The sequence below is a fragment of the Diorhabda carinulata genome, chromosome 7 (genome assembly GCF_026250575.1).
Source record: "Diorhabda carinulata isolate Delta chromosome 7, icDioCari1.1, whole genome shotgun sequence".
In the NCBI taxonomy this organism is placed as follows: domain Eukaryota; kingdom Metazoa; phylum Arthropoda; class Insecta; order Coleoptera; family Chrysomelidae; genus Diorhabda; species Diorhabda carinulata.
Window position 1 is genome coordinate 21286852 of NC_079466.1, and position 27278 is coordinate 21314129.

At 33.3% G+C, this 27278-nt stretch overlaps 2 protein-coding genes across 2 annotated transcripts in view; one reads left to right on the plus strand and one right to left on the minus strand.

Moving 5' to 3' along the window:
- LOC130896875 (uncharacterized) overlaps positions 1–2178 on the minus strand; it is a 31997-nt gene extending 29819 nt beyond the window's left edge. The window contains exon 1 of the mRNA XM_057805239.1: positions 1999–2178. The gene's annotated coding sequence lies outside the window, so the exon portion shown is untranslated. The remainder of the gene's footprint in view (positions 1–1998) is intronic.
- Positions 333–27278, plus strand: LOC130896767 (ionotropic receptor 93a). The gene is made up of 15 exons (XM_057805079.1): positions 333–637; positions 9890–10042; positions 10094–10189; positions 12262–12411; positions 14953–15323; positions 17342–17509; positions 18070–18294; positions 19541–19682; positions 20311–20555; positions 22460–22622; positions 24179–24399; positions 24511–24694; positions 26067–26145; positions 26527–26684; positions 27115–27278. The coding sequence occupies exons 3-15, from the start codon at positions 10177–10179 to the stop codon at positions 27210–27212; spliced, it is 2217 nt and encodes a 738-aa protein (XP_057661062.1). The 5' UTR covers positions 333–637; positions 9890–10042; positions 10094–10176; the 3' UTR covers positions 27213–27278.

Consider the following 27278-nt stretch of genomic DNA (forward strand, 5'->3'; position numbering starts at 1 on the left):
TCTACGTTGAAAAATTTTTCGTTTTATACAGGGTGTGTATAAAAAGTGTTCAAAGTTTCACTTCGAAAATATCAAATTTCTTTATTTTTTTAAATAGAACCACCCGATTTTCTCTATTTTAATGTATTCAGGGGTTCAGGGGTAAGGAATAAGGCAAATACATGTATACATATTCATGTTATTTGATGATATTATTATTTTATATATAACAAATTGCAATTGGAAATACAAATCGACTGGTGTGAGTTTTTTACAACAAAAAAGAATGAGACACCATTAGAACTATTATTTTGAGCCGTGTTTCCCAGGGTGGGGTCTACGGTCCACATTTATTGTAAAAGGGGACAATTCGAAAATGGAATCGACACTAATTTAACCTTTTTGCGAGGTGCCATTTAAATGCTAAGCAAATTCTTAAGTAACTGTGGCAAATAAATATTTTGAATTTATTTAACGACTCCAAAATATCAACTGGGTTTTTGGCGTCATCAAGTTAACCTCCCTGCGACAGACGGTAGGCTCCACGTGAACTCACGGTCAAACAGGTGCCGCTGTAAGCCAAGAACTGTCTCAAACATCACCGGTGAGCTGATCGTCGCCAACTGAATCAGAATCATTTTTTTTTCCTCACATCAACGTGCGTATTTAATCGTAGATTTTGTATTAATTTAGGTTTTTTTTTGGTAATTTTATATCTTCGCGGTCCCCTCGTTTTTTGGCTCCAGAATATCGAAAAATCATCCGATTTCGATGAATCTTTTTTACGGCGGATTTATGAAAAAAAAAGATGGAAATAAAAAAAATTAGTTAATTAATTATAACTCATATTGGGGGGCGCTTTGCTAAAAATTTACATTTGATCTGCGTTTCAAACAACCGCCCCCCACCCCTCGCCCCATTCCCAATTATTTTTAATAGCCAACCTCAATTTATTCGTTTTTTCTGTGTATATTATGAACAAAAATTCATATGATTATTTGGAAAAAAGTTATCAACAATTATACGTGAATGAGTGTATTTTCATGAACATTCAAAGCACTGAAACCAATATAAGTTTTCATTTTTTCTATTTCCATAATTTTTTTCATAAATCCGCCGTAAAAACGAAGATTTAAAAAAAAATTCATCGAAATCAGATGATTTTTCGATTTTCTACAGCGAGGGGACCGCGAAAGTATAAAATTACTTTTTATGAATTTTAGGATGTTGAATCAAAGACCCAAATTTAACCAAATGTGCAAAAACCTATTGTTACCTTATCCATATCCATATTTAGCTAAATGTGGATTTAGTGCTGTAAAAGATTTACTGGCAAAAAATAAGAAATTGTTTGGATATAACTGAACGGGGAGACTTGGGACAGAAACTAACAAAATTGGAACTAAACATAAAATCTTCATTAATCATTAATCATTTTTTTCCTATCATCAGGGCCGGATTAAGCTAGGGGCTTGGGAGGGGGGTGCTATAGCCCCGGACCCCAGGTCCAAGAGGACCCCATCATTTGGAAATCATTCTGTATTTTTTAATGTGTTGATACCACAAATCTAACGTATTGATATTATTTTGTGAATTTTTACGGGTTTTCGAATTCCTTAAGGGGGCCCCGTCATTATTTTAGCCCCGGGCCTTATAAATCATAATCCGGTCCTGCCTATCATTTAAGTTTCTTTATTAAAAAAATTCGATTTCTTAATATTAAAAATCATGTATACATAAGGGAGCAAAAGAATTTTAGAAGGGCTTGGGTGGGACATGGCACAACAAAGGTTGGGAATCACTGGTATACAGGGTCTGTCTTCCAAGCTTCCAAGCTTCGTTAGTTTGTTATAATAAAAAATATTTGCTATTTATTTTATGTTCGATAATTTGTTTCTAATACTAAAATTTTTTATCGGTACTACATAAACACAAACAAAATCATTCTCCGAAGCCACAACTTTTAATCAAACAAAACTATATAATATGGATAAGAATATTTGATTAAATATTACTCACGGTTTCGGTTTATAACGTAGCTGGACCTCGAACACTATCCACCGGCAATTACAACAAATCTGCTAGTGAGAAAGTAAAACTCAAGGTTTTAGCGGTGAATATCAACGGTTGTGGGTAGTCCGCCGATATAATTATTGACAGTTCTTCGTCGATGTTGCCAGTTTGAATTTTTTATATACCTAATATGGTAGGTATGATACAAACAAATAAATTGAATATTAGATTATAGTCCAGGAGCTGTCGATCTAGATAGTTCCCTCATACCAAGTTTTTATTTTTTTTTGAAGCTTGATAGTTCAAAACTACAGGAATTGAAAACACGAGCTTTGCGTGCATTTGCGCAAAAAAATTTACGCAAATCAACTTTTTCGACCGGGAGAGTCAGGCAAACCTTTTTTTAAAGTGTGTGATAAAGGTGAAAATTTCTACCTCATTACGTAACATAATTTGTTTATTTTGTTCGTTTTAATGTCTACTTTAAGATTATCTTGGTTTGCGGGATTAGAAACGGGCGGAAATAACCAGCAAATCAGCTTAAAATCCATTTAATCCGAACTCATTTTCGATAAATAGAATTAAAGCATCTAAATGTTTTGATAAAGACTTAAAGAAAAGTCGAAACGTCAAATTTTATCTTTCATCAAAGAATTATTAAAAAAACTAATTTTAAAACAAAAGAGACCTAAAATCAAGAGCATTTAGATCCATTAATATATCAAAAGGTCTAAGAAATAAGAAATTTAAATAGAATTCTATTTATCGAAAATGAGTTCGGTGTCAAAGGATTTTAATCTGGTTTGCTGGATATTTCCGGTGGTTTCTCAGCCCGCAATCCAAGATAATCTTAAAATAGACATTAAAACGAACAAAATAAAAAAATCATGCTACGTAATTAGGGAGAAATTTCCTCCCTCATTACACACCTTAACAGAAAGTTTGCCTGACTCTCCGTGCAAAAAAATTGGTTTGCGTTCATTTTTGCTGGAAGAGAATGAAATTTTTTATTCAATACACTTTAGGCAAACCATTTTTACCATGGGAGGGAAACAATTATCGATTTTTTTAATAATTATTTTTTTGAAACATTTCTGCAGCTTTACAAATCTCTCGTTTTCAATTCCCGTAGTTTGAACTATCAATTTTCATAAAAAAATTACATACAGGGCATGAGGGGACTTTTAAGTTTGACAGATCCTGGACTAATAGATAGGTAGAATGACTTGGCACATTTTTACGACAGCAAATTTGAAGAAAAGATAATAATAAGAGATTAAAAAATACTTCTTATTTAAAATGGTTCTGACTCATTCAAGGTTGTGCTATGTAATAATTACCGCTAATCGCGATCATGTACACAATATTTAGATAAATTTCGTATAAATACATCATTTTTTATTTTAGTAATATTTATTGCTTGTTGAAGTGCATTTTATTCAAGCAACAAAAATAACATATTTTAGACGATTCAATGAATTTTTGAATGAAAAATAAATTTATTTAGAAGAAACTAACTTTTTTATTTTATCTTTGCCGTGTGTATTATAAAGAAACAGTTTTCTGTGAATAGTTGTCATACACAAACTTAACAAACTTTCAAATTTTGACACAAATTAAATGACAGATGTCTGTTAGTAGACGAAAGGCTAATCTGCCCAAACGATACCAGTGTTGCCACAGTATGAAGAATTACTTGGCGGGAAATTTGAAATACGAATAATCTCGATTTGTGCTTTATTGATTGTACTCGTCTATTGACAGGTGAAAAGTGAGGTTAAAGATTTTGAATACTTTAACTTTTAACTGCTCTACTAATATTTGACAAAAATGCCAATTATGTGACACTGTTTTTTATGCTTTGAAAAGATAGATATATGTCACAAATTCTCTTGAATCTCTTTCCCTTCAGTCACAGTAGCTCTTTTTAAACTAGTACTGGCTACTACTACATTGTTTGTTTGTAGAAAAATCTTAGCTGAGGGGTGATAATTCTTTTGTTAGTGTTTTTTTTTGCATTTTTGGGGCACGTAGTTAAAATGGTTGACAAACAACAAATTTTTATGAATTTGACTAATTACTGACTCATCAGAATTCTCATAAATACAATTTGCGAGTAGATTTTTGATTTTTCCTATATTTTTTTCCACTTTGTAATTTCCCCTTAGTAAGCTTTCAAGTGATTATTAATGTAAATGATAAATTAGGATTGATGATTAATGTTACAAACACCTAATTTTATTATGAAAAATCCGTTGATTTGGAGAAAGAAATAATGAATATTTAATGTGATATAATAAAAGCAGAGAGGAGTCTATTTTGGTTTTTTTATAAAGTCGGTTACACAAGTCATTGACCTCTCGTTGTGTGTATACATTGATAATGTTTGTTGTCGATCCTGTTAATGTACCGAAGTACCGTAAAAGTCTCTGCATTTGTGCAATTTACAATAGTATATACAGTGAATTTCAATTAAGTACCTAATTAATTTTGAAATGCATGTTTTTTAAAAGGATATGAAAGTAGGTCAGCATGTAAGAAAATGATTCGAAATAAGATCGCAGTCCTAAATTGACTGGGCATCAGTGAATAAAATATAATAGTTATTTATTAAGTACAGAGGCACACGCGACTATTCCAGAAGATTATTACCTCTGGCACTAAACCAGATGAATGGAAATCGAGTATCTTCCTACCAATACACAAAAAAAGAAGAAAAAAGAGATCCGAATAATTTTAGGAATATAACTCTGCTCTGGTCGGTTCGGTAAACTTTTCACTAAGATATTGACAAATAGAATATGGAATAAAGTACCAACTTCCGAAGAACAAGAAGGATTCAGGTCTAATAGATCAACAGTGGACGCAATATTCATAGTTCGTCAGTCGGTGGAAAAGTCAGATAGAATTCAATAAACCCATGTTTGTCTGTTTTGTTGACTTCACCAAGGCATTTGATATAATACGCCTGGGAGACGTGATTAGGAGTCTTGAGAAAAACAACAGACTATAAGTACCAACGAGTCATCAAAGAACTTTATACCGGAACCAGAACAAGAATTAAAACTAAGGTAGGACTCTCTGTTCGGCAGGGAGACAGTCTTATCCCAACCCTATTCAACATCATAATGGATCAAATTATCGAGGAAGTCAACAAAGTCAATGCAGGATACAGAATGGGTCACCGCTTCCTAAAGGTATTGTTTTATGCAGACGATGGTATTGCCGTAGCAGAAAATAAAGACGACTTTCAGCATCTACTATATAAGATCACATCCAAGCAAGCGTTCTAAGCTCATGACAATGCCAATGATACAATCATATCATATCATATTTATTAAAAATGTTATGGAGACAATCGTAAGACACTAAAGACACCTGCTCACATTACCACTGCCTTTTCGCGGTTAGAGGTCGATGGGATAGAGCGAAGAGATGAACAAGGTGCGCCTCGAGACAAATCATTAAATCCAGTCTATTATTGTAAAAATTCGGTAGATTTTCATATTGGGATGATACAGAATCGGAGTAGGATATTCGGATTAATCAGTATTATGTAATGATCCACATTGTAATGCCTTTTAATACCAAACGACCACGAATGAGAAATTAGCCTTTCGCCAATATCATTCGAGGACTCAGTTACGAATACGAAGTATTTGGACCATGTGTACATCATTCCAAATAATCATCGACAGCAATGAAAGCTTACTGTATGTGTACTCATTAATCCTGAAATAATTGAATGAATTCTTTTCTGAATCTAGTCTCTAGACCACAATTTTCACTTCAATTTGTTTCTACTACTTGCGACGAGCTTTTGATTAGCTTTAAGCAATCACGGCACCCACCCCGCAGAAAGCTGTTTCATATATAACTTTCTATGCAAAATATTGCATACCAAATTGAAATATTTACATCATTAGCTTTCTTAACACAATCGTTCAGTACAAAGACACGGATTTTAATAACCATATTGTAGTAGTTGCAGTAAATGACAGTTCTCGACATTTAGCATCACCCGTAAACATTTGGACACTTTTAGAGGCTTTTCTTTGTAACAATATATCGCTATGTAAAATTTTGTAGAAATACGACAAAAATTAACAATGTTGTCACCGTAGCGAAAAAGTTTTCAACGTCTGAATGAGAAGTAACATTAAAACCACCCTCGTAAACCAATAACAGTGAGAACAATCTGTTCACGCTCTTGAGGTTGACCTCAGATTATTATTTGCGTCTGAACACGCCACAATGGAAAAATAGAGATCTGAAAGATAGGAGAATTATCATGGCATAAACTTTATTCTTCTTTCTTCAATTTTATTTTTTTCAGCGTTGGATATAGAACTCTTCTAGTGTAACATGTCAGTCGGCTTGAAGGTATTTTGTTGTTCAATTATTGAGGTGTAGTAGTCGCTTCTGTTGTATAGCCATAGTAATTAATTTGATGATTCCCCAGTATATTTATATTATATTTAAGAAGTAGTATTGAAAATCTGAGCAGTAACGCTTCTGGGTTATATACGGAAATTGTGAGACCAATCAACACATATGTGGCATTAGTTTGGGGTACTAGAGCTAGTCTGAATACCACGAGAAACAATCTCTCAAAGGTACAAATTTTGGCTTGCATATGTGCAACCATGAAATCATGCCCAACATTGCACTGATTATAAATCTCCCACCTCTTCATATAGTACTGGAAAGCGTGGCAGAGAAAAAATCACTTAGAAATATTCAGAGACGAAATTACCAAAGAAAAACCGTCCCTAAATAATAACCAAACCTGTGATATGCCTCAATTCTAGGCTGTAGACGTAATTGGGATCAAAAACCATCCAAGAAATGAACAGAAATGCCATTAAATGGTATACGGACGGATTTAAAGCAGCAGACAGAATTGGAATAAGAGAGTACGGGCACAGAACCAAACCTAAGCAAAAGCAGCCTACGAATACTAACAGGAGTCCTATCGAGGCACTGTCCCTCAATAGACACCTGAAGACGCTAGATTTTGTTGCACTGAGGATGAAACCTGTATCCACATTCTCTCGAAGTGAGAAACTCTATGGAAATCCAGAACACCTGGGGGCACCTGGGAGCGTATGAAATAGGAATAGAAGATGAAGTCTATGGCAGCCATCCGGTTTTTAAGAGGAGTGGGATTAACAGATCTCCATCGCCATCTCCATTTACATACAAACTTTCTTTCAATATTATTATACAATGAAACGTTCCATATTTACTACATCTATAAACACACAAGAAAATACTTGAAAATATCCATATTCCATTTATGAAACTTCATATATATTGTAACCTACTATATTTTCAATAATTCTCAACCAAATGTTGATTTCGTGTGTGCTAGATTGATTCATAAAAAATTTAAGTTAACCTTTTTTCTCAGACAAACGGAAGCTTATTTATTTTCTAAACATCCCTTCATAGCACCTGCACAAATGTGAGTTTTAATAAAATAAGTTATTCTACTAGGCTCTCATTGATTAGTTAATTAAGTTTGATCGTTAAAATCGCTACGGGATTGTTAGTGAAAACATGTATCTTGAAGTGTCTGTTTGGTTCACTCTCCTGACATTTTTAAAATTTGGATTGACGGAAAATTTTCCCTCTTTACTGACAACTAATGCATCGATAGGTGAGGAATTATTTTCATTTTTAGAAAAATAATTGTTTTTTACTGTACTTTATTTAGCTTACTACCTTAGTTAGTTTAGTATGTCTGTTTCATTGAATTTTCTAACTTCTATCAACCTTAAAATTTCAAATACTTTCTCGCTTTTATGACTTATTTAATAATAATAATTATTATTATTATTTAATTTTTTTGTGAATGATAATGTTATAAAATTTTTGATTCGCATTTAATAATTTCACTAATGGATGGCGCTACAAAAAACTAAGAAAAAATAAAATGAAAACTATGAGAAAACAACTGATTAAATTAATAGTATTGGCTCTATTTGACTTAACATTGACTGTTGAATATTATTAATTAAATTAACTATATAATATTATAAATTAAATCTGTCGCTCGACGATTTATAACCAAAATGCAGTTAGGGTCCCAAGGATAGTACGTCGCCTTGCAGTCAAATGGTCGCGGGTCCAAATTTGGCTGGAAAATGTGTGATTTTGCATTTGTTTCATTCTATAATAGTATTTTCGATTGAAGTAACTTGTGAGCTTGCTATTTTTTTTTATTACAGTAAAAAAAGAAACAAAAAAAATTAAGTTGAAAAAAATCAATAATTATACCAAGATTTATGCCAAAATTTTAATTTTTCAAGTTTTAATAAATTTCAATTGAAGGTTTTCACTTTACTTTTTTTATTTATCAGCTAGAGGGTCTAATCCAGTTAATTAATCACTAATTATATGTCGCAGTGTGCGATTGAGCGTAGAACTAGGTCGAGAAGGATCTTGATAACATAGCAAATCAGGATGGAAAAAACGATCGAGCTGGGGTACGCGGTCAAATTTTAAGGGAGACTCAAGAAAACGCCAGCGATGACTTTCGGAATACTTCAGGAGGCCTTTGGAGATGATTGTCTCTCGTAGTAGTCGGGAAAAGGTTGACACTTCAAATTTTACGTCGAAGGCCAACGTGCGACTATCTAACAAAAACTAGATCAGTGTCAAACCTAAGCCTGTCTACAGCGCCGACTTCGTCCCGCAGAATTCTTTTTGGTACTTTGGTTCAAAAGATCACTGAAAGGAAAATATTTGGAGACCATAGACAACACTAGAACCGTTACGATGAGGTCACTCAAGGACATCTCCGTTGAAGCCTTCCAGGAAGTCCATATCGATTGAAATCTCGACGGTAAAAGTGGATTGATGCAATGGGATGGTATTTTGAAAAATATTTAAAGAATATTTCGAAGTGACTTGAAAATTTGTTCCTATCGGATCTTTCATGACTTAACCAATGCTCAAAGCAAGATTCGAGTCTGCTAGTGCATTAAAATGTTAAAATATGCTGGGTACAAGTGTATAACATCTTCACAATTGATGAATTATGCATCTACGAGTAATAAATCTCAAATAAAACTGCAGTCACCTGTATTTCTAAACGATTCAAATCCAATAAAAGCGAAAGAACTCATAGAACCAACTATTTACCTGTGTCTTTTGCAATACTGGTCATATCGTAACGTAAGATAGTGAACTTTAATTAGTACAAAAATCATTTGTTTGCTAAAAGTCATTAGAGAAATTTCGAGAAAGAAAAGCCCTTAAGTTACCCATCAGTAAAATTCTCTTATATCTGATCAAATTTAAACCCAATTCCCGACTGGTACTTTCGGAAACGGTGATTTTGGAAACCAAGTATTCCCTAGCTTCGATTCTGGTAGTACGCTTTCCGTGATTATTCCTCTGGACCTACCATTATCCAATCTGACCCGGTTGTTGCGCATAAACGTGTATACGTTCGTGCTGCACATGAAGAACCCGAGGAAGTTCATCTGCTTAATCATATTGCGGTTGTAAAAAATTAAAGGTAATATTTATCAAGGCTCCATCTCCACCGAGAACTCTTCTTTCTATACTGGTTAATAAGCCCGAAGAGGCTCCAGAAATTAACATACCCACTCCTGAACCTATCCAACCTTCTAAACCGGAAGTACAAAAGTATGGAAAGTTGTCCATGGAGCGAAAAGTATTTGGCGTTTCCTTTTAAGTCGACCCTAATGTGGCACCACCCTTATTGAACACATTTCTACGGAGACTTTCTCATACAAACAGATTGTTTCCTTACCTTTATCCATACTATAGATTTAATTTCAGATCATCATCTTATATTAATAACTCGTTTTAAATCTGAAGTCGACTACAAAACTGTTTTACTTTAGTTTTGATTTTCTTTCAGCTGTTGTCATAGATAGAGAATTCGTTAATGAAGATTATAACGAAGTGAAAGCCGAAATAGATGATTATCTTACTTACGCTAAACACGAAATATTAAAACACGGCGGCGTTAATGTATATTCGTATTCTTGGACTCGAATAAACGTTCGAAAAGGTACAAAATTGAAAACAAGCTTTTTTTTATTTAAATTATATATCGTTTTAGATTTGACAGCTATTTTGAGCATCGCTTCTTGCTATGATACCTGGAAACTGTTTAGTTTAACTCAATCTGAAAATTTGGTTCACATGGCTTTAACAGGTAAGAGAAATGAGATGCATACAAGGCATATAGTTCATTTCTTCTTAATGCAGTACTGTACAGTACACCGAAGAGAATAAATACCAAATAGGGACTCATACATTTCTATAAATCACCATATAGTAGAAAAGTAATGCGACATTGAGCAATGTTATAAGTGAATTTACTTAAAAAAATATCCATTCCAAGCAAATACGTAATAATAAAAAGTAAAGTTTATCCAAAAAACATGTAGACAGAGACAAACGGAAGCAGGTCTCTTTGCTTGACACTTTTTTCGTCACTTAAATCGCCATTCTACTATGCCTAACACACTTGATAAAAATTTATTTTTATAACGACAATATTTAATAGGTTTCTTCTTATAATTGTCTGGAAAGCAGCTCAAAGTCCCTTATAAGGTGTTGGTGTTCTATTCTGTTGTTCCTTTAGTCTTCTGCATGTTAGTCCATTACCACTGGTTATACTAAACGACCCCTAATTGTTCCTGTTTGAAAGGATCCGTTCGGTTGAACGACCATTAATTTACTAAGACTTTTCCACAGAACTGGTAGTGTGTATCAGTGATTCTTACGCATACCCATGCAGGTTTTACCTTGTTTACTTTGGTATGACTGGATCCATAATTCTTTTTTTTAAATTTTCATTGCTGAAAGTGTTCCTTGATTAAGTAGTTTCGGGGCCTGTGGGCGGATGAGTCGCTACAAACTTGGACAGACCACCTTTGGAAACAAAAACGTTTGGTGGCCACTTAGGGGATAGTAAATACATCCCGGGACCAAATCCACATCTCATTCAATCATTGGTTGATATTGGAGCATCAGATGAGTAGAGTTCCTATTTGAAAGGATCCGCTCGGTTCAACGACCATTAATACACTAAGACTTCTACTTGATGTATTTGCTTCTCTATTCCATAGAGCTTATAGTCCGGATCAGTGTCCTGTATATGTGATACCTGACTTACGCATATCCATGCAGGTTTTACCTTGTTTACATTGGTATGACTGGACCCATGATTTTTCTTTTTTTTTATTTTCATTGCTTAAAGTGTTCCTTGATCTGTAATTAAGTGATTCCCACTGCAGTTTCGGGGCCTGTGGGCGGATGAGTGGCTACAAACTTGGACAGACCACCTTTGAAGACAAATACGTTTGGTGAAAACTTAGGGAGTAGTAGGTATATCCCGGGACCATTTTGACATTGTGATATGAGTTGTATCGCTAAACAAACATATAACCGGTTCTATTAGAATGAATAGAAGTGTAGAAAACATTAATGTATTTTTAGAGAGTTACGAAAGGTAAGTTTGACAAGTTTTTTGCGGCAAAACCACTAAAGTTCTGCACTGATGGATAATAATAATAAATATTAAGTAAGAATCCGAAAATACTTTTTAGTTGACGTTATATTTCAGTTTCTGACTAAAAATATGTCAACTTTCCCTTGTATACTATTAACATTTTCATATTTTTCTCAATCACCTTAATTTTATAAGACAAAGCTGAAAAGCATACTCTAGTACAACGAACCTACCTAAATTCGAAAGCGACAAAAAAAAATCTGTAAGATGAAGGGTTTTAATGACATTTGGCAGCCAAGCCATTTAAAGGAAACTTCTCTTCTCGTTTGCGAGATTCTCGTCTCGTCTCGCTTTCCAAAACATCACAAATCTCGCCCGATAAAAACGGGACATAATAATTAATTATTCTAATTATCTCTAATGTTATCGAAACATGAAATATTTGCGAGGTTTTTATGAAATGTGTGCGAGTCATAAAACCAGACGAGACTTTAATTGCGAGACGAGACTTCCCAGTCTCGTTTCGAAGGTAACACTAGGCGAAAATCCTCTCGGAATGCGTACAAATGAGTTACTTTAAGTCTTGGTGTCATGACGTTTCTATACAATTAGTATCACCCAACAACTTTTTACTTTGTGACATATAAACAAACACTCCTTTAACTGGGGAACGATTTGTCTTAGGTATTCAAATTCTTTTCCCTTTTTGTTCATAATCCTCACAATTTTTGCATGATATAAGAAAAAATAATGAAAATTTTCATATTAAGATTCAGATTGCCCAAGATTACCTTCCGAAACTGCGATAACGATACCTCTTATTTCTATCGGAGAGGAATTACCTCAAATAATGTTAGATCTACGTAGTGCTGGAGTTTATACATGGAAAACGTTGGTGATGATATACGATACCACTGTTAGTAAGTATCTTTGTTCACTATTTTTTTAAGTGATCGTAAAAATCTAGATCACGTACAAGAAAATAGCACTTGTTGAAATATTTCAAAACCCAATAGGGTGGGTCCGAAAATTCTATATTTTTTTAACAAGTGACACGGAAAATGGGTTGCTAGCCATCTTGAGACAAAATGCATAATATTTCCAAAATTTCAGTAGAGCTAGAAACTTGAAAGGACTAACTGCGAGTATGTTTTCAATATTCCTGTTACATTATACGGGGACCAAATTTGCAGGCTATATCCTTACCACATCCAACGGGTACAAGCTCTTTCACTTAGAGATTTTCTTCAATGACATGGTACAAAATTTTTAAATAATGTATTGTTACGGACGAGACACATTTTTAAAGAGTATCTATCATAAATTTTCACTTATGGGCAGACGGGAATACCCATGAGCACCATTTTCAAAATGTTTTGTCGGTCAACGTATGGATTGGTATTGTAGAGGATAACTTCATTGGACCATACTCTCTGTCGCAAATATCAAATGGAATTTCTCACACAGTTTTCTCGAAAATAATCTCATTGAACTAATTGCAGACATGCACTCAATATCGGACGAAACATGGGGATCATGCACGAAGGTTCTTTCGTACACTTCAGTTGGACTGCTAGGTAACATTTAGATACAACGTATCCCAACGTTGGTTTAGTCGAGGAGGGCTCCAACACTGGTCTCCTCGATCTCCAGAGTGAAATCCTTGTGATTTATGTTTATGGGGTTACCTTAACTCGTTAGTCTACTTGACACCATAAAAAATACACCTCAAATATTTTAACGTGTACGGCAATTCATGACACGTTCAAATATTTTGGCTAGAGGTGGTTATTTTCAGCATTCATTATGAATTGTATTACATTTCACATATTTACTATTTTCCACTGAATTTATTAAAAAAATTATGGTTGTTTATTTTTTCTTCTTGGCAGCTATCGATTTTGGGAAAAGAGGATTTCAAGTTATAATTTTATTTGATAAAACTTCATCTTGAAAGAAACTTATGATATGAAATAAAGTAATAAAGGGTTGCTGACTTGCGAGTGCACGAAAATTACAGATTCCAAGTTTTTAGCTTTACTGAAATTTTAGAAAGAAAATAAAAACTCAATTTTAGTCAACACTTTTAAGGGTGATATGTTGGAATTTAGAAATACCCTGTTTATCTCCAAATTACAACGATTCACTGTTTATTAATGATCACAAAATTCAATTGTACATAACTTTTGAAACTTATTTGTTTTGATGTTACTAAAGAACAACAAATAGACGCCCTGGTGGCACATACTTCTATGTATATGGACAACTTCTGTAAGTGGAAGCTGTTCCGACTAAAGAAGACAGAATCATATCGATTTCTCTATCCTCCGAGGTTCCAGCTCGGTTCTGCGCATTCTCAAGCATGCGCAACATGTACGAAGTATCTGGAACGAGAAAGAAAATAGTATATTGTCGGCACCTCAATAGTGGGACATTCCCGTTTAAACTGTCCATATAGAATCAATAAATATAAGGTTTACCGGACTTATTAACAGCAGAAAACTCAACAGCGAGCGTCCTCCTTCCTATACAGTTTCCGCGACAGGGTGACTAACTTACAAATATAGAACTGCATCATATATAAAACACAAACCAAGTAATATTTAAATGAAACATAAGCAGTGATAACGCAAAAACAGGAATCAACAGTTTCCTTTCTATAAACGACCAATACATTACTCAGGATTATGAAGCTTGTACAAATTATATTCTATTAGGAGGCTATATCAATTTTATCGATTTAAACGCTAATAGCATTGGGAAAATTGATTTGGGTATAATGCATTTTGAAAATCAGAAATAAGCAAATATTTTAATCCTTCTGCAAGACAACCTCCATCTTGGTTGGAACAAGAAAGAGACGTGACACGGTGTGAAACATTCTGTAAGTTTGAAATTAGATTTTATGATGGCTTTAGAGCGTTTTCAATAAATATATCACCACTTTCAGTTTGAGGAAGCCATAGGTATTAAAAAAATCGTCCTGTTTGCATTCAGCTCCTTATGTAATTAGTCATTATGCTTTGGAACTAATTTTCTTTCGCCGCTATATATATTTGAGATGAAAGTCTATTAAGAAATTTATATTACTATCATTACCAAATGCGCAACTGCAACTGGTCAAGACTTTTTTGCTTACTTAAACCATTTTTGAAATCATAGTAGATCATATTTTGTCACTCCAGTCAGAACTTGAGGAACTTGAGGAAGGTAGTATTTGAAAATGCAGTGCTGCCATCTCTAGGTTCTCTATCTTTGTGACATTTCAAAATAAACTCCCGTGAAACGAATCAAAACGTGTAGGGTACGAATGTTTTTGGATTTTGAATTTAGTGCAATCATTATTTTTTTGGTGGCATCCGCGAAAGTTTACTATTTTCTATATCTTTCCGTTCACGCACATCTATTTGTTTAGCTTTTCTGGTAGATGTTTTGGATGGAATTATATTGTCTAATTTTAGGCAGAGATATGATAACTCGAATTATAAAATCGATTACTCAACGAAGAACCAGCAACGCGAAAGCCTCAGGCATATCCTTAATGAAATTGGAATCGAATATGTCTCGAATAGATTTGAAGACCGTACTTTCAACTATTGATCCAAAAATTGTTGGTAGTAATTATCTGGTCATAGCTAGTTATTATATTGTCGGAATTTTGATGGAATATGCTAAATCTTTACAAATAGCCGGTATAAATAATCAATGGATGTATATTATATCGGATACCAATCGTCACTTTCAGGATATTCACGTTTTCGAAAATTTACTGAAGGAAGGAGACAACGTAGCGTTTCTGTACAATTCCAGTTTTACTACCAATGTTTGTGCTGTGAGTATAATCCCTACGTTGCATTAGAGAGACGTGAGAATACATACAGTATAGTGACCCAAGCAAACCACCTCGCAATTTCAAAGACCTTCATGGATTAGTTTGAAATTTTGACAGAAGCTCAAAAATGATGCAAATAACAACCAACAAACAAAAAACAAACAAATAACAAACCTGCCAATGTATGCTTCTACCCCAGGAGTGAATACCACCCTTACTCGGGAGTGGAAATTTCAAAATAAAACCAGGAATTGATAGAGAATTGAATAACTCAATAATTTCTGAGTTATTCGCGATTGAAAATTAAAAACGTTTTTCAACATTTTTTCGCGAAAAACTCGAAAATTACGCATTTGCTAGAAAAAATTATTCTCATCAAAATTAAAGCTTATAAAAAAACAAAGAAATTAGTCAGTTTAAATTAAATTTTTTAAATAAAATTTAGCAACTAATGAATCACTGAAAGCCAATTTAATTTTTTCTTTTTCGTAAATTTATGCAGAAGTTTGAGCTCAAATAACGGAAAAACGATCAATTTTTCATAAAAAATTGTAATGAACATTTTTAAAGTACTTTTTCAGTACTTTAAAATGAGGTTTCATAAAACCGTCTAGCATGCAAATTAAGCGAGTTATGACGAAAATAAGTAACTGGAATTTGAAAAAAAAAATGTCGGTAAATTTAATACTATGTGCGGCAAAATTAAAATTAATCGTAGCCCATGTAAAATTATATTTTTTTAAGCCCTAACAACACGTTCCAAAAGTTTGATTGATTTGGAAGACGTGGTTAAATGTGATTTTTTCTCGATTTTTTTAAAGAAAACGTTATTTTTTCAAAATATCTCAAAAACTATTGGATCAACGAAAATATTTTTTTGTAACTAAAATTTAGCTTTTATTTACTGAACATTTTACTTTTTTTAAACTGACGTAGCTTGAAAATTAAACAAGATATAAGCGTTTAAAGTATGTATTCAATGCTAAGGGAGAGTCTTTTTTACTCTTTAATATCAAAATTCTCTGAAGAAACCGCCTAGAAGGTTTTGTAGCTTATGAAATTCCCCACAAAATGATTTAAGGATGAATGCAAAAACATTAAAGGGAAGCCGAGTTATTATTAAAAAACCTAGAGATAATGCTGAAAAATCACGAAACGTATAAGTTTTGATCTTTTTGGAGTATTTATTTGGTGGTTGCATTATTAAAAATATTGAGGGTCAGATTTCTTATACTTGAAGAACAAAAATTCCCCTATTACGATCCAAAATAAAAAAAATTTCATGTTTTTTACCACATTTTTTAAATAATCTTTGTATGAGGGGTTGTTTTTTTAGGGTAGGTGATCTGTAAAATATCAAAATATTAAAGTCATGATACAAAACAATCAAAATTTATTATATTAGAACATAACTGTAGCCCATTACCGCTTTAATTCATTAATTTTCAATTTATTGGAGAAAGGGGTGATTTTCCCCCGTTAAAAAAAGCAAACTTTGCGACCAAGTCAAGTTTGAAGAGGAGGGTAAGATGAACTTAATTCCAAGTTTTCGATGAAGGTCTTTAAAATTGCGACGTTTCGGTCGATCTTAAGCTTGAATGGCTGTACTATAGTTTGGTGCTCAAATAATTTTAAATATCATTCCAAAATAGGTATCACACAGGTAAACACTAGTCTGCCCCCCATTTCCCCCCAGAAGATATTGGTTGAAACATCATTAAATGATACACAAAGATCAGCGAACCAAAAACGTGAGCTGGAAGTCAGTCAGCAAAATACACATTTCCCCGAACAACTTCCCCAATAAAACAATAATCCTTCGACTCCAGGAATTCCAAGTTACCTTTTATTGGGTATCCCAAGTCACCTTTCTTTTATAATCTCCTTAAGGTCCTAATGCAATTAACTTAATCATCTCCGATAAACCAGATACACGATTTAGGAAAAACAAATATATCTACATACGTTTTCATTGCAACCACTTTATCTACTCCATGTTTGGTACGTATATTTTTTAGGGGGGAAGAAAATGTCATATAAAAGAATTGCTAGAATCATTTACTAGGTCTATAGATCAAGCCATAACTGAGGAATTCAATACAGCTAGTCAAGTATCGGAAGAGGAATGGGAGGCAATAAGGCCTACCAAAAGTGAAAGGAGAGACTTTTTATTGAAAAATATGAAAGTACGTATATTTTCTGTTAACCTAAACAAGAATTAAACCAGATTATAAAAATGAGAATATATTAATGGCGATGTAAAAAAATATAATATTATTCGAAAACTGGCGTCACTCAAATATATCAAATTTTGTATATTGTATCTAAACAAGCTCGAATATATATCAAAATGGACATTTCTAGAATTCTAGAAAGTAAACAAAAAACTAATAGTTAAAAAGATCTGCCTAGAAATTATTTCTAATAAAATGTTTATATCAAAGACGCCGCCAACTGACGTATTCGCCAAATTTTAGACTTCCATTATAACCGAACAGGACCGGCTTCACGGTCCATATAGTAGGCGAGTGCTTAAAAATATTTTCATTTACATTAAGATAGAAAGTACTAATGTCTGACTGACTGACTTCAAATACAGCTTCAAGTACTATGTAGTTTACGAGTAAAATCGAATTAAATTTTGTTGCTGAACCTAAACGGATCAATAAACTTAAACTTAATTTCATGTGATTCCAAGTCTATCACTTAGAAATTTGTCTTCTAATTCTTTTATTATATTTTAAAGATTCATCTTTCAAAAAACGGCGTCTGTGATAATTGTACGTACTGGAAAATATCAACTGGAGAAACTTGGGGTGTAGAATATCAGGCCGTTGGCGAAAAATCAACGCCGAAACTTCATCCAGTTGGTGTTTGGAGACCTAGTGATGGAATTGAAATGACAGATGTATTATTTTTACACGTTTCACATGGATTTAGGGGTAAAGCATTGCCTATGGTGACGTTCCATGTGAGTTGATAGATTAAGTTAAGTTATAGTAGAAATTTCCTTAGTAAACTAGATAATCTATAATGGTGACAATTTTAAACAAGATGGAAAGCTGAAACAATGACACTAACAAGAAATGATGAAGAAAAAATTTGGTAGAACGAAAGAAAGGTAACCAGAACCATAAAGGGGTCAGTGAAAATTCGTCAAGGAGTATATAGGGTGAGAAATAAATGACGAACTCTGCGGAGAAGATGTTGTAAAAAAAATCAAATCTCGAGTTAAGTTGAGGCATGACAGGAGAGAAGGAACAAAATCTATGGCATACAATAAGACGCTATGAGACCCAGTGGTAGAAAAAGACGCGGTAAGCCTAGTACAAAATAGTTAAAAGAGGTGGATGATGACCTAATAAGGGTAAGAGCTAGAAACTGGCAGAAAAATACAGGAAATTGGAAGTCGAATTGTTGATCTCTTAAAAACTGAACTTTCATTCCGAGAAACTGCTGGTGACAAAACAGGAATGTCCATACTGTTATGGCACGAATAAATTCAAACACGAATAGCCAGAGGCTTTGAAATATTGAGCATAACTAAAAAGGGTCAAGATTATTAGCTTGAAGTCAATCGAGAAGGACAGTAGTAACTCAAAACCTGGAAGGGTCCTTAGAATGCGAATTATTTTTAGATGGATTAAAAGGTTTCCACTTTTTTCATATCCATCTATTCAGTTTTATCTTTGACTCTGGAACATTGACAGTGAAGCCAAAGGCGACTCCAGATGCTGCTTAGACATTTATGATGATGAATATGAATATCACAGTGACTGACATTTCTCATTGCTTCATCAATGGAAATATGAATACACGTCGATAAATTTGAGAATGATTGGCTTAGCGCACAATCTATCTACTTGGTTGAATCGTTTTAAGTTGATCAAGACATTTTTGAAAATTGAAATATTGCGAATCTTCTTCAAAGATAATGAATGTAAATTAGTTAAGTATAATAATTACCTCGGTAAACACGTAAAGTAGAACTTGTTAAATCATATTTTTTCCGTGGAAACCGTTTCAATAATACATCATGTAAGCACAAAAATCGATAAAATCATTGGTAATTTGACGAAAACGACAAAACTTCTGCAAGGTAAGTTTTTTCAGAAACACCAGCCGCCGCTGCCTTTAGATATTTATGTTTTCTTGTTTTGATACAGATTATTTAGAAGCAAGTTGTTTGAAGTAATTGCAAACTCATTATCTTTCAGAACCCTCCTTGGCAAATATTAACTTTCAATGAAACTGGGGATATCACCGAATACAAAGGACTTATACTCGACATTATTACAGAGCTTTCGAAGAATTTAAATTTTACTTTCAGACTCACCGCTGTTGATAAATCTAATACAAGTAAGTTGAAGAAAAAATGCGATACTAAAGCATTCGACACTTGAAGGTGAAGCGGACTAGCTTCTACCTTCTAAAACCCTTCCTGAACTAGAGAAAATTAATAAATACATACATAGAAACCATGGAGACTTTATAGTCTATTCTCCATGGTAGACGTTGAAGCAGACACGTATTAAGACTTCTTCATGCCACAGCATTAATTTTGATGAAGCTTTGATCAGATTTACTTTGATTTTTTAAAAAAAACATGTTAATACATATTTTTGTTCTTTTCATTATGTATATGTAGCTGAATTGAACAATTTATATGTATATACTTGATAACACTCGTTTCTCCACCATGAAAATTTATGTTTATATGAATAAACAAACTTGTTTTTACAAAGTTGTATTTGCATTTCTTTCCACATCAATATATTATCTCATAAATCTCCATTAGAGTAATACTCAACAACTTCCACCAACTAACCACTTGTATATATGAATATTTCTTGTTTCTAGCTTACGATATTTAAATTTTGATCAATTGAAACAGTTACATAATATTTCTCTTTAAAATTGAACGTCACTGTTGTTGGTTTCTTCAATATCATTTATTATATCAGCAAATTTTGCTTTTTGTTTCCAGTAAACTCGACTACTTCTCCGTTCGATATAGACAGTGAGTTAACCAACAAAGTACCTAATACACTTTTGGACCAATTAAAAAATAAGACTGTAGCTTTAGCAGCCTGTGCAGTTACAGTAACGGAAGATTTGAAGAGTGTAGTAAACTTCACTAAACCTATAGCTATTCTAAGTTATACTTTTTTGGTAGCGAGACCTAAGGAGTTGAGTAGAGCTTTATTATTTATATCGCCGTTCAATTTTGACGTAAGTTTATATATTTTGAACGCTCGAACAAATATATTTACCCCAAAATCGATAATTGTATTATTAATATTTGATAGTTTACATAATAACGAATTAACTCAAAAATAAACGACCTGTTTTTAAAATATATTAAGCCAGAGAAAGCTACATCATGGATGAAATAAAAGATGTAAAAAATCTTAATTTTAGATAATATTAAGTACTATATACTATGCATAGTTTGAGATGCCACAAACTGAGGAGCTAGATATGCAAACACTACATTTTTATATATCACCATCCGTAACTAGTAAGTTTTGACTGCTGCTCTCACAAAGCAAACACGTAGGTAAAATTTGGTTTACCTTCACTCTCTGAAGACGATAACTTGGTTATCGAAACGCGCGTCAAAAAGTGTAACTTTCAGAGTTGGTGTGATGGTAGTGAATATCCAAAACGGTTCCAGAAATTCCAACTTAACTTTGGACATAATCATTTTCCTCAAAAAACATTTATCATCATCATTACTCTTACAAAAATATGCGATGCTGTCTATCTATTAATAGTCCGGTCAAATTAGACCAAAAAATAAGAATCAATTCCCATCAAGCTGAAAATCAGTGAAATTGTTTAAAATACATTTGAAAATAAAATTTAGATGTTCCCCATTATTTCCGTGTATGAAAAAATTTTTATTGAAGGTCAAAGGTCAAAAAAATTATTTTTTCGCGATTATCAGCAAAACGGTAAGTTTTATCATGAAAATACTTCAGACAAAAATTATAGACCATAAAATTGTCTACAAAAAACGTATAAATACTTTTTTCCTATCACTCACTGTTTCTGAGATATAACGATTTAAAAAGTTGTAAAAGTTATAATGTTTCAAACTATAATTATTGCACGAGAAATACCAAAGCTGCAGAACAACATCGTCGAACTTTAGCAACATCTTCGTTAATTGATAATTTATTTGATGAACTTATGACAGTTCCAATCAGTCAACAGAAATTTCTTATAAATACTCACAACAAGTCTCGGTTCATTTCAATGTTGAAAGAAAAGTTTACTGCTGAAAATATATTGGCGAAACCATTAAATACGAAAACTTTTATAACTTTTTGAATCATTATATCTTAGAAACAATGGTTTGTAAGAAAAAAAGTATTAATACGTTTTTTGTAGATAATTTTATGATCTACAATTTTTGTCTGAAGTATTTTCATGATAAAAGTCACCGTTTTGCTGATAATCCCGAAAAACTCATTTTATTGACCTTTGACCTTGAATAAATTTTTTCCCGTTCACGGAAATGATTGTATTTGTATTTTAAACAATTTTACAGCTTGATAAGAATTTATGTAACTTAGAATGTCTAAATTGACCGAATTATAAGTCCAAAGTATAAACTTCTGCATGACATTCTCTATGCCGATTATACTCAATGCTAAAGCTTTCAGAAGTATAATTTCCATGCTGTTAAAGCTTCCGTGTCTAACAGTTGTCTTGACAAATAGGAAGAATTGTCCAAATGTGTTTTCTTTGATCACATGTCTGTTACTTCAAATCGAGTGTCTAATTCGCTATCTGAAGTCATTTCAAGTGACTACTTCTGACTTGTTTTGACTTATTTTGAAAAAACGTTGTTTTCTTTCATAGTATCAATACTTCTAACATTTGATTCCACATTAGATTATTATATTGGATTGTAACTAACGTTATGAAAAAAGCGATATTGTCCAACTCAACTTTTTGAAGAATATCGCTCTTTTCTTAACTAGTAACAAAAATAACTATCTATTGTTAAATTTAGAATATTTTTTTAGTGGCTTCTAAAAAGGTTTGTATAAACATAATATTAGGACTGTTATCAAAAAATCCTAATAGTTTTGATTGAAAATCTCGTGTTTTGAACTCATTTTCAGACTTGGTTGGGTTTATGTGCAGCTATAATATCGATGGGACCTCTTCTATATTTCATTCATCGTTCTAGTCCTGTTTACGAATACAAAGGTATTCCCATGAAAGGAGGACTTGCTTCTATACAGAACTGTATTTGGTACATGTATGGAGCTCTGTTACAACAAGGTAAAGTATGAACAATATTTTTAGATTTACTTCCATTTCCTATTTACAAGTTAATAATTAGACCTTTCCAACCCTTAACGATTTTTTGCCGACTGATTCAATGATTAAGTACTGCAAGATGTCTCTTCATTTGGAACCTGCAAGTTACAGGTCATAACACAAAAACTGATTCACTTAATCAATCATCCAAACACGTGAAAATCCTTGAATTCGCGATCACTCATTTAAATATAATTACAAATTTCGAAAACTTTCAAAATTCTAGGCATCCGACGAAAACAGTTATCGCCAAAGTGAAGCTCTGAGTGAACGTCGAACAGTCATTAAATCTAGTGAGTTTCGAAATCCAAATAAAAAATTACCTGTCGAGGTGTCTTTTTAAATTTTGAAACAAGAAACGAACTTTTTTTCTCGTGCCGAAAAACAGGAGCAACGTATCAATCTCAAATTTGAAAAAACTCCGACCTAGTGCTATAAATTGTTGCAAGACGTCTATGGGGTCAATTCTCTATCTCGTGGGCGTGTTTTTGAGTGGTGTAAGCGCTTTAGTGAATGCCCAGAGAGCACCGAAGATCACCAGCGCCCAGATCACCCTGTGACTGTTTCAACTCCGGAAACAGTGACCAAAATCAACCAAATCGTGCGTGCAGATCGTCGAATGAGCATCCGGATGCTCATTAGACTGTTAGAAAAATTTTACACGTGGAATTACGCATGACAAAAGTCTGTGCGAAGCTGGTGCCAAAAAATTTGACTCCTAACCAAAGGCTTTTGCGTCAACTTAGATTTCCTTGAAAGGTTAGTATCCAAATATATCAGTCCTGGATTCGCGACAATGGAGGAAGTCTCTTCTGGGTACCTGGATACTAGGAAGTAGAAAGAAACTTTAAGGCAGATTGGCTTATTAAAAGTAGAACGAGTGGAGAGAATATTTAACAGTCAGAACAGCAGTAGTACCGATGGAATTATCTAGAGATGCTATTGATATAGGAACCAGAACCAAACATCAGGGTATATGGTGATTGTATGATCTCCAAAAAGTTTGATAAAGGGAATACAAAAAAGGTAATAAGATTCCCGATACAGTGAATCCCGAAAACCATTGGAGTTATCACTGGACATAGTACTATTGGCACAATATTCCAAAAATGGGTAATGACAACTGATAACCATTCCAAAAAGTGTACGGAGAAGAAGAGTCGAGAAACGATATCAAATGTTGGAAGACGACGCAATATTGCCTGCAATAAATAGTATATTAAGAAATGAAGAAAAAAATGTGAAAAACTTTATTCTGGGCTGAACTATAAAATTTAAACTGCAGGAATACTCTCTTAAATGCATTCATGTACCTGAGCAATGCTCTCTCAGTGCATTTGACCTTCTACTGCGTCTGGTGGAGTGTTAGACTCTTCGGATAGGTCTGGCCTTTTGAATAATGACTTAGAATGGTCATTTGAACACTCTGTGTAAATTTCAGCTTCAACATTTTGAACATGATTTTCCGAGAAATCCACTCTTACCAAGCCCTCAATTCGTTAACATATGTGTTTCAGGTGGAATGCATCTACCTTATGCTGACAGTGCAAGAATATTGGTAGGAGCTTGGTGGTTGGTGGTACTTGTAATGGCTACCACGTACTGTGGAAATCTCGTTGCTTTTCTTACTTTTCCTAAAATAGATATACCTATAACCGACCTAGAACAATTGATAGCACATAAAGATACAGTTAGTTGGACTTTCAAAGAAGGCGGCTTCTTGGAAAAGGAATTAAAGGTGATGTTCATTGACAGATAATTATGAATAATAGAAACCTGTTATTAATACCTGGATTATTGCGTTTTAATCAGAATTACTACATTACATTTAAATTTTGTTCCATTTCAGGTTTCTAATGAATATCGATTTAAAACAATTTTGAATGGAAAATCGAAGCATACATCAACTGATTTTAAGGTTGTTATTAACAGTATCCGAGAAGGTAAACATGCTTACATCGATTGGAAGATTAAGTTGCAGTTTATCATGAAGGAGCAGTTTTTAAAAACCAGCCGATGTGATTTTGTTCTAGGTAAAGTAGTCTCAAAGCTAGAAATTCCGGAACAATCAGTGATATTCACTTTACTTCCACATTATTTACTACCAATACTCCAACACTCATAATTAGACTAACACGATTATCAAGTTATCATTTCGGATACCCAAGAAGAATTGATTAAGGTTTTTGAAAATTCGTCTCTCTTGTATCCAAAACTCTTTATCAGACTATTCAGTTTAAAGGAAAAGCAATAAAATTATGTAGAAAAGATAAGAATACGAAATGCTGTATCTTGAAAGCCATTGTATCCCTCTCATATTATTATGACCTCGTTCACTGATATAGATCGTGGAGTCGGTCCTGTTCGATTATGTTAATCGATGCTTAAATTAATCGATTAATACTTTGTATCTTTTTTGTGAGCTGATCGAATTATGTTGTAACTTTTGTTATAAAAACAATTTCTAAAAAGGCCTTTTTATTTGTTTACCTGAAAGTCAGATATTTTATAAAAACGAGTACCTAACAGCCGGAGAGTCAGTCTGATAAACTGATGTAGGGCCTACATCAGGATAATAAAAACTAAACCAAACGGTGAATTTAAATAAATGATATAAGTGTTAGTGAGTAGTTTAGTGTATAGTTGAGTGTTAGTGGATAATTTAGTCAATTTAGTGGATAGTTAATAGTATAGTGTATATATAAACTCTGTAAGTAAGATACAAGCTGTGTATAAATCAACCCCACGGCTTAAAAACTGTTTAAATAAATAGGAAAATTAAAGTATAGTTTTTCATCAAGCTTTAAAACGAATAGAATATTCTCTATGGATAGTGGCCATTATTAGGGACTGTTCAAAATTCTTTTCCCACTTTTACAAGTTATAAAAATGTCTGATTTCCATAATATGCATTATAGATCTGACATTACTTGCACGAGGTCCACTGAGCGATTGAAGTCTCAATGTGGTGAAACTATTATAGGTCTCTGTTTGTTTAATCAACCACTAATTGGTGTCGAGTTTTTATTTATGTAAAAAAAGCCCAATAGTCCCGATAAATTGAAGTTCTGGACGTCTGCAGGCGAGCTCGGTGATTATGGGCCACGTCTGCTTGTCGAGTAGATCTTTTAAATACTGCTCTAGGTGAGATTATGCTGGATAGCTCGGAAGAGCCTCTGGCATAGTAGTATCGGTAAATTAGAGTCAGGTCAGCGACCTTTCTTCTATGCTCTAAGCTTTTCTGTATTGAGTCGAGCATCCTCAGTGTATGCTTAGGAGCCGAGCTCCAAATGTGCGAGCAGTACTCCAAAGATGGACGAATCTGGGCCTTGTAGACGACTGGAGGTTGTTGCGGAGTATATAGCTTTTTAGTCTTTAGTCAACTTACTATTTTCTTATTTGTAGGACTGGAAGAATTTTTTGATGAAAAATTAGCCTTAATGATCTCTCCTGAATCTCCATATTTACCAAAAATCAATGATGAGTAAGTAGAATGTTTTAAATGTGTAATTATAGTTAAAAATTAACAGATTTGACAATGGCATTTATTAGCCTCTTCAAGTTCAAATCATAACTATATACCTATACTACTACGAGGTTTATTAAGAAAGTTAGGAGTGGTTTGGTATTAAAAATAACGAAGTAGAATCTTCTACATCTAAGAAAGCGATTGAAAGTCCACGTTTATACATAGTAACCAAATAAATTGAGGCTCTGACGTAGTCAAACTCTGAAATCCACTCTGCAATCTGTGCCACTCAATATACTCGTACTTAATAAAGTTTAACTGCTCTCGAGTATTTTAAATCTTCATTTGTAACCAAGTTTGATAGTGGTCAATTTATAGTGGAATAAATAATTCCAGAATCAAGAAGTTACACCAAGTCGGGCTAATAGAGAAATGGCTTAAAGATTATTTACCAAAAAAGGATAGATGTTGGAAGAATAGACATTTGATCGAAGTCAGTAATCACACAGTTAATTTAGATGATATGCAAGGAAGTTTTTTCGTTTTATTAATGGGTAAAATATTTTTTTATATTTATATGAACGATTTACACTTGTATAAATTTAACTTTTCTGGACTATCAGTAGTCAAAAGCACTGGATCATTTTTCAATTTAAAAATATTTAACAAGAAAAATAAGCCATCATAATCTCTTCATTCGCGCAGTCTTTGCAACGTTAGGCCATTTCTTTCATTTCTTCCATTAATCCCTAGTATACCTTCCTACCTTCTTTATTATTTATCTCTCTTTGTGGCAATACTTTGAGACTCCCTTTTGATTCCTTTTTCAGTTAATCTACAAAGTTATAAATATAGAACCAGCGCAACTGGTGGAAGCCCCAAACGATTCTATTCCATATTTCCTAACCTGTTTTAATTTGTTTCAAACCAATCTCCATCTACAATTTTTCTATTTTCTCACTTATAAATCTTGATGTTTTTTAGGTTTCGTGTCAGCGCTATTGCTGCTTCTCTTCGAGAAATTGTGGTATGTTAAGCTTAACAAACAACCAAAAAAAATGATTCAACCATTTGTTACTTAATGGAAATTCGTGACTCAATATGCATAATAAAATTGAAATTAGATTATATTAATATAAACTGAATGC